This window comes from Cololabis saira, chromosome 12, assembly GCF_033807715.1.
Source record: "Cololabis saira isolate AMF1-May2022 chromosome 12, fColSai1.1, whole genome shotgun sequence".
NCBI lineage: Eukaryota > Metazoa > Chordata > Actinopteri > Beloniformes > Belonidae > Cololabis > Cololabis saira.
In genome coordinates this window covers 21,437,323-21,449,823 of record NC_084598.1, presented here as the reverse complement: position 1 = coordinate 21,449,823, position 12,501 = coordinate 21,437,323, and the positions used below count along the sequence as shown (strand labels likewise).

At 39.3% G+C, this 12,501-nt stretch overlaps 1 protein-coding gene across 1 annotated transcript in view; it reads right to left on the bottom strand.

Moving 5' to 3' along the window:
* Window positions 1-12,501, bottom strand: part of opn7b (opsin 7, group member b) — a 152,707-nt gene that overhangs the window by 23,572 nt on the left and 116,634 nt on the right. The window contains 2 exon segments of the mRNA XM_061734860.1: window positions 347-509; window positions 596-683. Of these exon segments, the coding sequence (XP_061590844.1) occupies window positions 347-509; window positions 596-683 (251 nt within the window).

Genomic DNA, 12,501 nt, shown 5'->3' with positions numbered 1-12,501 from the left:
AACATAATGTTATAACATTTAACATTTAAGCTTTAACATATGTCATATGTTAAAAAGTTAATTTTGTATCGGATGATCCCTTTAAGTGTTTGCTCCTGCCACTGAGCAAGTGATCATTTCTCTAAGCTTCTCTAGAAGCGTCCTCGTCTCCTCAAAGTGAAGAGCATTGGAAGTCTCCATGGTGGCAGAAGGGGAAAGATTTCTCGTGTACAAGAGGGGAGAAAGTGCAAAGAAGCCTAAGTTAGCATAATGTAAAACAGTCCTTTGTTATTCTTGGTTATTGCCTTATTTGTTTTCCCTTCTGGAATATGCAATACTGAACGAGAGGAAATGAAGGGCTACTCACATGTGAGCAAATGTTGAAGGAATTGCCAGTGGAAAGAGCGTCATAGTCATACCAAGGTCACTGATTGCCAGGTTGACAACAAAGAACTCTGCAGGCTTCAAGGAGGACTTCTTTCTATAGGCCACAAACAGCAAGATACCATTCCCCAGCACGGACAGGACACCTGGGAGACACAAAGGTAGCATAAAAAGAGCTGCTGCACCTGAGTTCACATTCATACACAACAAAGGCACAAGCAAATAATCTTACCAAAAATGGTGTAGAGCGTTCCCATGAGAAAGTCATTGTCTTTTGATATTCTGGATAAGAACAAAAATGTTTCGGAGGCATTTCCCATCTGGAGCAAAGAGAGGAAACACATGGGAGAAAAGAAAAATTGTAAGAACATTTTTTTTTTTGAATTTGGAAAGAAATATGCTTCTCCTACAAAGTTGCACCACATATATAAGGAATGGTCAATTTCATTATGGATATCTCGAGAAAATGCAATAACCTGTAAAGAGAAACAAGTATGCTTCAACATAGGTTTGAAATTTTAATACAATCACATCAAAGTTCAGAAGCCTACATCTCCACCTTAATCTTGTTTTAATAACTCCAAACCTCATTGCCTTTCCAAAGAGATAAGAGGAGGGTTCAGAAATTCAATGCCATCCTTCACTTCAAGATCAGTCTCATCTCAGAAATTAGGGAGTGATTTGCATACACAGCATGACCTGCTGCCAATACAGCATTCATTGTGTCCAAGGGAAATTGCTGAGGTAATCTCTCTGATGGAGTTTATGGGTGGACATGACATGAAAATATATTCATAGTCTTTCTGTTTACTCAAAGACTTTACCTGTATTTACATATTAAAGGGAAAGAGACAAGTTAAACATCCTGGGGTTAAGAGGAGCTGCTCCTGGATAAATCAAAATTGCTGCACACGCCGTAGCTAATCTTCAAAGAGGGCCAAAGGTGGGATATTCTTTTACGTTATTTTGTGTGGCTGATCCATTACAATTTTATGTGGCTTTTTTTAGGTAAAGTGTAGCTTATAACCATAAACATACAGGTTTGTTTGCATAGGTATTTATATGTTAACGTATTTATGTGTATGGGTCCCTTTCCGGCCATTTCACATACATGTACACCACATGCTGATGACTGTAAAATAAAATTATCTACAACATACTCCTATGTCACTGTTACTCATTGCGCGGCTCGCGAGCCTCATGCGGCTCGCGAAGCTTTAATTTGTGGCTCGCAGCCAATACAATCTGTTGTCGGACCTGTCGCCAAACTGGCAACACTCAAGCCTGAATTATGGGTCTGCGTTAAATCGACGCAGACCCTACGCCGTAGGGTAAGCGGCGACGCGCATAATACGCTGCGCGTCGCTGCGTACCCTACGACGTAACGCGGAACCATAAATCAGCCTTCAGTTTGCGTAGAGTGCGTAGAGTGCGTAGAGTGCGTAGAGTGCGTAGCAGGCTTTCAGCTGTAGTTTGGCGGCTGCATCTCTTTGATCGCTAGCGGTGCACGGAGTAAACAACATGGATAAATTTGTTATCAGACAAAATCGGAAACGAGATGGACAAAAAGAAAGTGGGGGACAAACGGAAAGTGGGTCTACAAATGAGGAAAAAGAGGACGTTGTAGCTGAAAATCAATGCGAGGACCTCGGGCCCGAAGAGGGGACAAGCGAACAGGCTGCAGGTGCAGGTAAAAAAAGAAAGATATGGGCCATACAAAATGAGCATCGGAAGTTTCAGGAGAAATGGACAGACGAATTTGTATTTGTCCTCCACGGATCCAAACCGTTATGCTTATTGTGCAGTACAACCCTCTCCGGCTTCAAACGAGGTAACTTGGAGCGGCATTTTCAAACAAGGCACCCCAAATTCAACCAGACGCATCCGCCCGCTTTTGTGCAACCTCATCCACAGAACAACTTCAACAGCAGAGCGTTTAACTGAGGCGTCTTTTGAGATTGCATGGATTTTGGCCCGGGCAAAAAAAACCTTCTCAGACTCAGAGATAGTTAAAGACTGCTTTTTGGCTTCCGCAGAAATACTGTTTTCAGATTTTGAAAACAAGGATACAATTATTAAGCTGATTATGGGATTACAATGGTCCGATTCAACCATTATGAGCGATTGGAATACATCGGCAAAGACGTAAGTGACCAGTCACCTGCTGATCTAGCATTGGCGCCTTGTTTCAGCATTGCGGTGGATGAGAGCACCGATGTGACAGATGTTGCTCAGCTGTGTGTTTGGGTGAGTTTTCCGAAAGAAAACTCTTTCCGAGAAGAAATGCTGTGCCTACTTCCACTTCTCGGCCAAACCAGAGGTGAGGACATTATGAATGCACTTCTGGCATTTTTTGATGAAAGGAAACTCAGTTGGTCAAATCTTGCTAGTGTGTGCACGGATGGTGCCCCGAGCATGCGAGGCAAAGAAAAGGGGCTCGTTGGTCTCATGAAAAAAAGAGACGAAATGCCCAACTTCATCAGTTTTCATTGCATCATTCATCAAGAGGCACTAGTCTCAAAACTCAAAAATAATGAATATCAAAACGTGATGCAGACGGTTGCGCGTGTAAATTTCATCGTATCCAAAGCACTAAACCACAGACAATTCCGACAGTTAATAGAGGACTATGACACAGAGTACGGTGATTTAGTGATGCACAGCGAGGTGAGATGGTTGTCCCGTGGGAAAGTGCTTGAACGGTTCCTGAGCCTCCTCCCTGAGATTCGCACTTTCCTGGAGAGCAAGGGGAAACACTGGCCAGAGTTGGAAGACCCGAAGTGGATTATTCAGGTAGCCTTCCTGACTGACCTCACCAGTCACCTGAATGCTCTGAACATGCAGCTTCAAGGTAGAAATAAGATGCCAAGTAACATGCTGAATGTAATCAGAGCATTTATGAACAAAATCACTGCCTTGTATATACCTGACAGATAATTCAATCGCTTCCCAAAACTCAGAGCTGTCACCACCAATAAACCATCTTTGCTGCCGCGCTTCAGCTACAGAGGATTTGTGGACGTTTTGAAAGCGCTGAGGACAGAATTTGAGTCCAGATTCAGTAATGTGAATGAGCACAAGGAGTTTTTTAACTTCATTGAAGACCCCTTCCATGTGGATGTATCCTCTGTCACCTCAACTATCACACAGCTTTGCCCTTCTAATCGTGCTGTACTGGAGAGTGAAATTATTGAGTTGCAGACAAATGGCATTCTCAAAGCTGAGCTCAGAGCAGATGTTGGCCACTTCTGGAGTTTGGTGTCTGAAGAAGATATCCCCACTCTGAAACCACTTGTGCAGAAAGTCATGTCATTCTAATTGAGCACATACACATGTGAGTTCACATTTTCAACCATGAACACCATCAAAAGGAAACAGAGAAACCGGCTCACCAATGCACACCTTGAATGCCTCACAAGGATTGCAACAACAAACTACAAATACAACATCCATAAAGTCAAGGGGATGCATGCCTGCTTTCCCTCATCCCAGTATTAAGGTAAGTATTTTTACATCAGGATTGTATTGGCTGCATTATAAATTGTATGCTGTGTGGTGACAATTAGTAGATATATATGCTTGGTTGTGGTGGCTTTTGGTGTTCTGCCGTAAAATTGGCTCTCCTATTGACTTTGTCCTGCCAGTGTGGTTCTCCTGAAAGAAATAGTGAGGATCACTGTCCTATATTGTATCATTCATCAAAATAAACAACTCCTTTTTTAGCATCATCAATCATTCATGGTTTATTTAATATATGTGATTTAATCAGTTTTTCAAAATGACCATCTTTGATAAGACAGGTTTGTATTTCTGCATGCATCCCTGCACCGCTCTTTAACGGGGTCCTATAAATTTTATTGTGCTGCTATATTACAATTTTTCCTGCCTTTTCAGTCTTCGTACTGTAGGTTTTCTCTGATGTTCAGAGGTCTTGTTGTTTGGTGACTGTGGTGATAACAGATGGGATATGGTGGCGGTTTAAGAGACCCTGAAGGAACCTCACAATGTCACACCAGCAGATGAGTGCACACTTGAGCTCCAGAAGTGTATAAAGAGACCATCTGTTTTATATAACAAAACAAAGCATGCAATTGTATAATGTTGTAGTGTAGTGGCAAATGTTTTAACATTATGAGGAAATCAAACAGCACAACATGATGGAATAATGCAAATACACTGCTTAAAAACTACTTCCATCGGAGTACACTGTAAGAGTGAACTTGTAAAAATGAACATTCCAGAGTTGAATCAATCCTACATCAATTACAAGATGGTATTGAGAGTAAACTGTTGTTAAGGACCAAAGCGACATGAGTCAAAGCAGTTTTGATTGACGGCTAAATATACATTTGCAGCAATAGGACAAATAGTGACCTAAGAAGCTACTATACTTTTAGTATCTTGACAAGATTCAAAAATGCCATTTCACTTAAATGATGGTGTTGATAGTGTTCCTACAGATGAACTAAGGCAATTTTAACTTTGTATGTATACACAAAGTGTATACAAAGGGGGCTTGAACAGGAAAGTTCCTCCAATTTGCCCCTTCAATCTATAAAAGTTGATTAGGTAGACCCATATGAAGAGAGTCCATGGCACCAGCTTCTGGAAAGGTATATAGGTACTGATATTTCTGATAAAAATAGACAAGCAGAGGCCATGAACTTACCTTGTTTTGCATCTACTGATGCTACTCATTACAGACATGAACAGACTAATGACAACAGGAGTGAACTGAAGGATACACTTTCCCATCTTTTAAAACAGTGGTCCCCAACCTTTTCTGGACCGGTTTAATGTCTGACAATATTTTCACGGCCCAATCTAAAGGTGTAGTTGATAAAAACTAAATAAAATTAAAAGATCGGCATTAAAAAACGGTGATATTTTCTCTATAGTAATAATAATAATGAATAATAATAATAAAACAATAAAATAATGGAAATTGTAAATTACCTTTAATATGAGTATTTCTATAAATGTGTTTTTAGGTTTTTATGTCTCATTAACGCCAGGCTTTTATTTTATTTATTAAAGGAGCTTGAGGCTCCTTTTAAGAAAATAGACTCTCTAGCGCCACCCTTCACCACGACGGCCGTCGGGGGTACTGCAGCCAACAGCGAAGCCGGCACGGGAGAACGGGGAGAACGCCCATGCAGCGTCATGTGACGTCACATCCGCAGGACAGCGCGGGAAAAGCGCCCCCAGCCTTGCAGCACATTTTGCAGCACACAGCCTGTTCAAGGCAACGGACAGATATACTAGAGGGCTCACTCTTTTTGGTTTGGAACGCTTCATCTGACATTATTACTAGAAAAATTAAAACTTATACAATTTTTTTTCATAAATCCAGCCTCAAGCTCCTTTAAAGGAGCATGAGGCTCCTTTTAAAAAATGAGACTCTCTAGCGCCACCCTTCGCCACGACGGCCGTCAGGGGTACTGCAGCCAACAGTGAAGCTGGCACGGGAGAACGGGGAGAACGTGCATGCAGCGTCATGTGACGTCACATCCGCAGCCCAGCGCGGGAAATTTGGGCCCAAAATTGCAGCACATTTTGCAGCACACAGCCTGTTCAAGGCAAAGGAGAGATACACTAGAGGGCTCATTCTTTTGGGTTTGGAACGCTTCATCTGACATTATTACTAGAAAAATTAAAACGTATATGAATTTTTTTCATAAATCCTGCCTCAATACGCCCTCAAGCTCCTTTAAGGAGACCGATATTTAATGCTTTTATTTTGAAGGCGTCTCGCTGAGAAATTGTAAACATCCTGAGCTTCGGACTTTGATGGTAAAAGTTTAACGGCAGTAGAAAGTATGTCTGAAAGACTAAACTAGTGTCTTGAAAGCTAAAGTGGTGCCCAACTGACACAAAAAGCACCTTCTGATAAGGATTTGTTTTCTTTGCACATGTTATGCCTTATTTATGAGTTTTGCTGTCAGCGGTAGGCCTGATTTATGGTTCCGCGTTAAATCGACGGCGTAGCCTACGGCGTCGCCGCGCACCCTACGCCGTAGGCCCTGCGTAGGTGTAACACGGAACCATAAATCAGCCTGTGTAGCTGTTATTACCGAGCGAGCAGCTGCGTCGGTCTGTATTTAAGTTAAATGAAACTTATTATATGAATGTAGAAAGACTAACTCTATTTTATTTTATTCCTTTATAGCTCTTACGGTGTGTTTGCAGTGTATTTATTGTACATCCAAGGAATAAAAAACATTGTGAACCATCAGTTTGAGAGTCATCCATCATCAGGGGATGTTACAGAAATTATTTTTTCTCTCTGTGCGGCCCGATACCAGATGACCCACGGCCCGGTACCGGGCCGGGGCCCGGGGGTTGGGGACCACTGTTTTAAAAGACATAGGGTTGATTCATGACTTACATATATCCCTTTATGGTTTAGTTTTCTAGATGTGGTGAAGGATTTACCTCCAGAATAACCTTTTGAGGTGCAGTTTTAATCAGACTGTGTCATCATTTTGAATATATTTTAAACAAATCCATTGGTTTTTCTTAGCACTTAGGCTACTGAGATCTTTTGGTGCCCCAAATTAAACCAAAAGTGAAAAAGAAATGAAAAGACAAATTGGAGCACACAGAAAAAACATATCCCACAGTAATATCAAATTCCTTATAAAATTCTTAATGATTCAAACTTCAGTGACTTCATCTCATGCTGTTCTCTAAACGTCGGGTAGACTTTTGCAATACACCAGTGTATGATGGTGGAAAAGTGTTGCCCATAGAAGCAAGTATATTCTTAATTTCTGCCCCACTTTTTCTTTCAAAGCTTTGTTTATGACAGAAGGCCTTTTTTCTTTCATAGGCCGAGGTTTATAAGACCATGCTGCCATATCATGTTCACACAAAAACTGGGCCAGAAGTATTTGCAATGCACCACTTAATTCATGTTACTTGCCTTCATGGAGGAAAAATAATGAAGAAATAAACATCAGCAACAGAAGAAGTGCCTTATATGATGAGACAAGCACTCAGTCATGTATTTTGAATTCTTGGCTCAAGCAGTTTCTATCTCAGGTTTCAAGTTCTTTCTTCAAGCATTGATGTAAGCATTAAAATCTCCTTTATAGAATTACTTTTTTTATTATTCAATATATCTTTACCCCATTACCTCACTGAAGTTATGTGGTTCTGACTTTTAGCTTCCTCTTTATCTTTATTTATCTGGTTAAAGTTGGTCAGTTGTGCTCAAGCAGTTTTCAGCCTCACTACCTCAGGAAATAATAAAAAATGTGGTCTGTCTTATATAACATGCATAATGTTGCATAACATGGTTCTTGCCACCTCTTCTGACATATGGGAGGTTTAGTATATAACCTTGCTAATGGGAATCATGTTTTTGAGACTTTTTGCAGTTTAGGTCCAAGAGTGGAATATTCACCCCAAATTGTTCCTCTGATGATGTTTGTTTTTAATTCTGTCTATTCTTCTGTCACTAGTTTGAAGTTTGAAGTTTGAATTTATTCACAATACCATAATAATAGTTATAATAATAAGTACCAAAGAACAATCATATCTTCAACTGTCATGTCGAGCTCTGTTTCCTGTCTCTTGGTCAGTTTGGCTGTCTGGAAGCCATAGAGAGAAAAAGGGGAACGACAGAGAGGTCAGATGTGGTGAAAGAGGATATACAGTTGCTTAGTGTGACAGTGGAAGATGGAAACAAGAGATCCGCTGTGGCAAACCCAAAAGGAAAAAGCCAGGAGTTCAGTGCCAAGATTGGTCTTCATAATCCACCAAAATATTTCCCTTTTGAAAAAGTATTATATTACTTGTAAAAGGTGGAAAAAGGTGCTTCACTACTTCACTGAAGCAATGTTTTCCGTGGTGTACTATTTTCCCACAAATGAAGGGAGGATAAGTGAATATCTTTTCATCAGTCACAATATGGGCATGTGTTTAGTACTGGGGCAGCAACTAAAGACTATATTTATAGCTAATTAATCTATTGATTACTGAAACAATGAATTGAATAAACAGATTATGTATGGTACAATAACTTAAAGCCTTTTTTTTAGCTATTAGGTTTTGAAATTAGCCTCAGATTGTTAAGGTATGTGTCAACTAACAAAAAACACTGAAAATGATTTCCTCATTAAAAAATGTGTTATTTAACTTGTGTGATAAACAAACTTTGATTTTGCTGTGGCAACTCCTGAACGGAATATCCAAAAGGAAAAGCCTATTAAGCAGAGAAACAGAGCTTTGCACACATAAACAAGTCTTTACGGCCCCCTCAGGACCTGCTGAAGTATGACCACAGACGAGAGTCACCAGTGGGTCATGTACCAATTCATGGTCATAAAATATCACCCACCTCCTTACCTTCCCACTACTACCTGCTCAACGGAACACCTAGCGGAACACAGCACCTGTGCACAAAAATGTGTGGAAAAATGGATGGATGTCATCTAGCTCTCAACCTTACCATCATGAAGACTCGACAAGAAGAAGAATTTATGGTCACACATTTTTAATGTTTGCTTTTCAGTGTCTACTCCTAAATGGTTTGCTGCAAATCAAAAATTTTAACGGTTTCTGAAAGTAGAAAATAAAAGATTTCCAATGGCGTACTGTATGATACATTAGACATTATGGTATGTACACTGAGCAACCAGCTGTTAGTAGTGAGAGGGATAGAAGGAAACTGATTAGGGACATTATGGTGACAGTTTACAGTTTTTCTTGATTGCCTAAGCATGATTTTCAAAACGGGGCCCGTGGTTTCAAAACACTACACACAATTAGCACAACAACACACCAAATTAGCAAAACACTACAGATCCTTTGCAAAATTAAACACGCTTGTAAAAACTATACACTTCTTTTTAAAAACCACACTTTGTTACCATATGAAACAAACACGTTTCACATTACTATACTCTGTTTGCACGAGTTACACTCTGCTGTGATAAACCTAAAACACTTTTAGCACTTCTACGTCCCTATGATTAGAGTAGGCTACTATCAACAAAGTACAAATATACAGTTTTTCTTGATCGTTTTGGCCCATTTTTCCATTCACAGTTTACTTTTTCAAAACAGCTCACACAAAGCCCTTAACAGAAGCTGAAATAACCAAAACACTTTATGATGTTTGCAGAATGACACCACTTTCTCAAAACTTGTCACACATCCATCAAAACCAAACTTTTCCATCAAAACCTAGAATTTTTTCTCAATTGAACATGTGTGTTTTCTCATTTATTTACTGTAACGATGGAAAACAAAATTGAAACCACAGCTATCAATATCAACTTTAGTTCAACACCCTCATAGTATTGACTATTTTACAACTGACAACATACTACAATTTGGGTTTTGTATTGAGCACTCTAACTTAGTTATATAACTTAGAAATATACTGTAACAGAGTATTTACAGTAAAATCAGAAAATGTGTATACAGTAAAATATTGTAGATGTGTTTTTGTATTGCTGAAGTTCCTGTCAACACCATTGATTTACATTTGTTCTACTGTGTACAAAATGTCAAGATTCTGACAGAAAAATATTTATTGCAGTACTTGTCACATGCACATACTGTAAGCAATCAAAATGACAGGGTTCAATATGCAGTACAACAAAGGTCAATTCTCAAAGAAAGTACTGTAAATGAAACACAATGAAATGAAACCCTGTAAATATGAAAAAAAATAAAAATACAGGAAAATTACGCATTGTCGACACGGGCCTGACGATCAGCCACATGTCCTCGTCCACGTCCTCCTCGATCTATGCTTGGTGTCAACTTCAAGCTATTTACCTCTTTGATAGGTTGAGGACTACTTGCTTTGTTTTGCAAAGAGAGTTCACACAGGTGCTGATAATTTTTAGAATTGAGAGAGCAGTTCCAATTGGCTGCTACAAAGTGTCTGCAATGTGTTGCCATGGTAAATCAGTTATGTTTTGTGTCTCTTTGTGAGAAGTGTGTTACAGTAACTGTTTTGAAAAGTGTATTACAGTAAAAGTCAAAGAAAATTGTGTGAAAGCAATGAGAAATAGTTAACCGATTCGCCAGAGAGGACTCTTGCTGTGCAAAGAAGGTGTGAGCATTAGATAAAGTTGACCCATGATGTGCAAAATGTGTCAAAGCAATCGAGAAAAACTGTAGTCTTTCTCTGACTCTTGTGCTTGGAGACCAATGAGCTCACCTGCTGCTTTCTAAAGTGTAGATACACCTGATTGGTGTGTCTACATTTAAGCAAACAAGTGTTTGCACACCTGATGACTGTGTTGAACCAACTGGTTGGACGGTGTGCTAATTTGACAGTCAGTGCTTTGGTATTGCAAAGAAGTGACTTTATGATAGATTTTTGTGTCTAATGTACGTTTAGTGTGTTTAGTGTTTTGAAAATCACTGTGTGTAGAGTTTTGCCACAAGTGTGAGGTTGACAATGTGCTTATAGTTGTGCAAATATGGGCTGATGTTTTGCTTCTTGAGTGTAAGGTTTTGCTAATAGTGTACTACTTTTAATTTTAGTGTGTAAGCAATCGAAAAAAACTGTAATTGAGTTGGGGAGAGCAATTTCCTGAGATACTGTTTGTGCATTAGATTCAGAAAAACACTTCAAGCTAATTTTTAGTAGCACAATTGTAATTTTCTCTGGTCTCTGTAATGCCAGAGTTCTCTCGTGATGCACTCACAAGGACCAATGCATGTGCTTACTGATGAGATACACTCACCAAGGAACAGAGAGTATGTCAGAAAATATACTACCTGAAACAGAGACAAAAATATTTGCATTTTTTTTTACTTTATTAAGCTGTTGTATTTATTGATGTCATTTAAAAAAAAAAAACATCCATCCATTATCTATACCCGCTTTATCCCTTGCGGGGTCATGGGGGTCTGCTGGAGCCTATCCCAGCTCATTTTTAGGTGAAAAAAACATGAATACCGTTAATTTCCCTTAGCATGAAACAGATGTGTGATGATGTAACCCACTAATAATTAATCATTAAATTAATTGGCACTTCATTTTGTCATCCATTTTTATCAGCTTTATTGATTATTTGTTGCAGCCCTTGTGGGTACACTGTTAATAAAACCATAGTCTGAATAGTTCATTAGGTGCTTTATTTTCTCAGGGAGCACCAGAGGGGAGGAGAGAAAGAAGCGGGCTTTTCAGGGTTTTTGATGTTTTGCTCATATTTCAACAGCCATCACATTATGCAGAAATTGCTTACTCTACCTTTTATCTAGTATATCAAGATTTTCAAAATCTTGAATTAAGCATAAAATAATTGATAAATAAAAATGTTGCCATTCCACATGCAGAAAGAGTGTCTGAGGAACTTTGAAAGATCTTTTTCAAGCACAACATGATGTACTTCAAGCAAACATCGCCCTCAGACAAAAAACTGGTACATCCTCATATATGGGGGTATTATTGTTCCAATATTATTTGTGTGTGCGTATCTCAATCTGTGTGTGCGTAAAAATATTTGTGTGTCTGTATTCAGATTTGTGTGTGCGTAAAAAGATTTGTGTGTCTGTATTCAGATCTGTGTGTGCGTAAAAAGATTTGTGTGTCTGTATTCAGATCTGTGTGTGCGTAAAAAGATTTGTGTGTCTGTATTCAGATTTGTGTGTGCGTAAAAAGATTCGTGTGTCTGTATTAAGATCTGTGTGTGCGTAAAAAGATTCGTGTGTCTGTATTCAGATTTGTGTGTGCGCAAAAATCAGCCGGTAGCTCTCGATTGGCTGTTTTTGCACACGTGGATTTTGACACACTTCTGCCGCGGCAAATCTGTAAAAAGATCTGTGTGTAAAACGATTTGTCCGTATCTTTTGCTTTGCCCTAAGCTCGGACTCACAGGCTCACGCCAGGCTACAGTAGCAATGCAGCCTTCACCCCACTAGTCGGCGCGTAGCTCTCAGTCAGTACTTTACCTGCAGCAGTTCCATCGGGGTTTTGAACATATTATTAGACATCGTTTGGACTTTTATACTGCATGCAAACACCTGAACCCTATCTACTTCGGACCTATGTCGGACACTTAGTAATCGGGTTGCATATGGAGTAAGATAACTTCCAAAAAGATGTGTTCATGTTATAACTATTCGTATTCTTAATGATAAACATTTGTATGTAAATAAAAACGTTGT